Raw genomic sequence first — 3,978 nt, 5'->3', positions numbered from 1 at the left:
AAAGAAGGAAAGATACAAAAAGTGGAAAATGGAAAGTCTGTAGTTTGCTCTGGAGAATCAGAAAAAATGCTGAATATTATTTTGAATTAAAATCAAACTTAAAAAAAAAATATAATGTCCTTAAAATAATCAGACGTTGACTGAATTGCTGTCCACGGATTGTCTGTGCTATAGCATTGAAAGCAACATGCAGTGTGATACGTTTATAATTCTGTTAAAATTACTGAGTTTTGGCACCTTTCTCAAGAGGTCGCCTAGTTATTGAGTTGTCCTGGTTCTTGTGGCTTAGTACCATGAGAAAATCTACTTTTGCTTTGTGGTTTATTGTATCCTAGAAATTTAACAACCACAGTAGTAGAGACTGAGCCAAAATGCAAAATGCATTGTGGTGTGCATTTTCTTTGGGGTACTTCTAACTTAAATACACACAATCACCTTCATTCAGATTCGTGGCGTTATTGGTTTATAGAAAGAAAAGGTACAGATTTGCGGTGCTTTGGTCTGGATCTTTCAGTCTAATGTCTATGTCCTGTATTTCGAACTCTTGAACTAAGTAGACAGAAAACAAACTGAGGAGAGGTGAAGAAATAGATAAAATATCAAAATTTTTTCATTGCTGTACATCATGAATAAATACAAAACAGGCACAAAAAAATATAACACAGACTATATAATAAATTATACTTTAGATTATAGTTTATGTGGTCTTCGTCTCTGAAATCCACAAAAAAGATTTCATTTATTTAATCATGTTTTCAGTAGATTTAAATCCAAGTCCACCGCCTTAATGAGTTCCTGCTCTTCAGCTTAGGGTCATTCACTTGCTCGTCCTACAGTTTGTAAATCCCAAATACTGTGGCTCCTTCTTCATAGTCCACCAGTGAAAGATTTTGTACCCAGACACTGAGTTGGTTTCCTTTCACCAGTGTGATAACCTGTCCCTGCGTGGCTGAGCACATGTGAGGGATCTCTGTGGACCCATGGTGACTGTTCAGGTTGCAGTAGGCCTTCATCACAGTCTTTTCCTTTTCATTCTCATTCGTCCTCAGTTTGATTAAACTTGCCAGTGGGAGCTTAGAGTCACCCTTGGAGAAAGTCACCTTGGAGTAAACATAGTAGAAACCAGACTGCTGGATTGTCAACCAGTTTTCGTGGTAGTAGTTGGTTTCCTTAAAAACTGAGTGGCTTGTGTCCAACTGAAGGTAACCCGCTAGAAAGACAGAGGGAGAAATTAAGAAACATTATAGAGAGTACTACTATTTTTTGCACTGAAAGAAAATCCAAAATATGGTGTTTTCATTGTGCCCTACCCTGTGATTCCTGTGGTTCCTTTGCTGATTGCTTCTGCACCACCACATGTGCCAGAGGTCTGTGGAAGGTTTCTTGTTTTTCTGATGCGAGTAAAGCAGCTAGAAAAGCAAAGAAACATTAGGTCAGAATCATTTTTGAGACTGGATGAAACTGATTTTGTATGAAACTTAAAGTATGAAATTATGTTTAGGGACAAATAAATAAAATTGATGTACCTTGTACAGCAGATGCAGGGAGTTTTCCCTGTAAGAAAAAAAAAAACATTACTGAGTGACAGGTAACATCTATATATCTATATCTATACACACGTATTTTATCAGAATATCAGAATATCAGACCTCATGTAATGCATTTCTTGCTTTTAAAGCAGAGTTTTGCCTGCTTGTCTATTACACCAACCAAAAGTGTGAATTAAAAAGAATCTGTTATATCACTGATATAAGCAAACACATTTGCTGCTTTTCATAAACGACTTTGTTTTTTAGAGTGAAATTGAACTAATTTGCTATTAAAATTGAAAGATTTGATTTAAAAAATCTGCCTGATTTTTAAGTTTTTCTTTTACCATCACATTTAGTGAATTTAGTGAAGTAGTGTGAATTTAACTTGAAATACCTTGGAAGATTAGTATGTAATTACTGTAAAAATATATGCAACAGTCACACTATCTATTACTTGTTCCTGTTAAAATGTTTGACTCTAAAAGAGAAAATATTTACCATGTTGAAGGTTTGGTACAGATAGATGAATCCTGTGACAGACAGCACTAAATGCAGCACCACTACACCAACCAAGAAACGGATGAGAGGCTTGCTGTGGCCTTGTGATGGAAGTGGAGTCGGGATCAGGACCCGATCGGACCTGTGAAGGCGTGGAGGTACTGGCGGTGGAGCCAGGCTGGTCTGGTATGTGTTGATCATGGTGGAGAGGAGTGGTGAAACCTAGAGAGTCCTGGCGCCCATGACATCCCATGCACTTCTACACTACTGCTCTCTCAAGCAACTGGGTTTTACTCTCGCTACTTCCTGGAAGATCTGAACAGGCAGAACTGTGAGAGATGTGACCTTTGATGGTACATGTGTGTACGTATACATGCATCTGAAATACCTATTTGTGTTTCCTCCTTCCTTTCTTACACATATGCCTCTGAATGACACACAATGTCATGTGACCTAGTGTTATTTAGTAATTTTATGTCACTGTGGAAAATGAAAACCAAATTCAGATATGAAATGTAATATATAATATAGTATGCTACTATGAAATGTAATATATATGTAAGTACAATGGTAGTATTAGTAGTAGAGGCAATATTATCCAGAGCATACCCCAAAACCTACGTATTGAAAGTTCAGTGGTTTTGTCAGTTTTTGATGCAGCGGTCTGCAGTTTTGTGCTCTACATAAATGATCATGGAAGCAACAAATAGATATGATTAAAATAGTTGTGGCAGAAAGAGGAAATAACACACTTGCTGTAAAATAGGTTCCACGATAAAACATCAGTGTAATGGCTCAGGCAAGAAAAGTCAACAACCCTGCAGTTCCAAAAGTCTTCTGCTCATTTTCACAGTACTGGTTTGGTTATTTGGATACGCACTTCACAAGGAATCTAGAAAGGACACATTTTAGTCTGCAGCGGCAAAATAACAGATCACTATACCTTGCTCAAAACTTCCTGAATTTGTTCAGTTTAACGCAAGTTGAAAATGTTTATCCATAGACAAAGTTTTCAGTTTTAATAAAAAACCGCAAAATCTGTGAGCGCTTCTTGGTTGTGGTGGCACAGTTCTCTGGAATGAGACCCACTAATGTTTTTCATGGTACCCACACGGCCTAGTTAGGCTAATGTGAAACGTTTTTTATGTGGCACATTCACACAGTTAGTGACAGTTTGCTGCATACAACCAAAGGCAACTGAACCGATGTACCTACATCGCTATTGTATTATGATTTTATGTGTACGAAGCTGCAGGATTTGTTGGTTTTTGTCATTTCTGCACAGTAGCGGGTCCAAGTTATCTCCAAGAGCTTTGTTTCACACATAAACCTCAGAGCATTAAAACACATATTTACAGATACATAGATAGTTATATTTATGCTGGATTAGTTACCCAAACTGGAATATAATGTATAAAAAAATACAAAGAATTGTGTCAATTCAAGACATAATTCTATAACATTAAATCTCAAGTTCTTGTATCTGGAGGAAATCATAATCAGCAATGTGAAACAGAAAAAAACCTTGACGCTGTTGATATAAATGTCATCTCTGGGAAGCAGGCAGAAGGTTCCACACACTGATTACACATTTTTTAAGAAAAGCCTAAGGCAGAGCTCTGAGTTGAGGGGCAGCTGGTGTCCTGACTTGCCAGCACAGTGTCTGCAGCCCATTTATGGGCTGCACCTTTAGGTGCCATTTGAAAAAAAAAGTAGGTGAGCAATAGTAACACTTGCTTTCGCAATCTAAGAATACCTTGCAGTTGAGTAGCAGCAGCAAAGTGCAAAAATGACAGCCTTTAACTGCCAATTATTTGTGAAACAGGTTTATTTAGAGTAAGTTCTACTGAAGTGGGATGGAGTCCGTGGGAACTGAGTCAGGAATGTATCCAGACGAAACCCCACTTGTTTCCCCCACAACAGTTCCCTCATTTCTTCTCCTGCTGGG

The 3,978-nt window shown here is 37.7% G+C and overlaps 1 protein-coding gene across 1 annotated transcript; it reads right to left on the bottom strand.

Moving 5' to 3' along the window:
• Nucleotides 1–592: 592 nt before the first annotated feature.
• Nucleotides 593–2,390, bottom strand: cd40lg (CD40 ligand). The gene is made up of 4 exons (XM_026329714.2): nt 2,031–2,390; nt 1,527–1,554; nt 1,311–1,409; nt 593–1,210 (listed from the first exon to the last, which is right to left on the bottom strand). The coding sequence occupies exons 1-4, from the start codon at nt 2,229–2,231 to the stop codon at nt 831–833; spliced, it is 708 nt and encodes a 235-aa protein (XP_026185499.1). The 5' UTR covers nt 2,232–2,390; the 3' UTR covers nt 593–830.
• Between the last annotated feature and the right edge of the window lie 1,588 nt (nt 2,391–3,978).

This window comes from Mastacembelus armatus, chromosome 10 (genome assembly GCF_900324485.2).
Source record: "Mastacembelus armatus chromosome 10, fMasArm1.2, whole genome shotgun sequence".
NCBI classification, from domain to species: Eukaryota; Metazoa; Chordata; class Actinopteri; order Synbranchiformes; family Mastacembelidae; genus Mastacembelus; species Mastacembelus armatus.
This window is presented reverse-complemented; position numbering and strand designations above follow the sequence as displayed.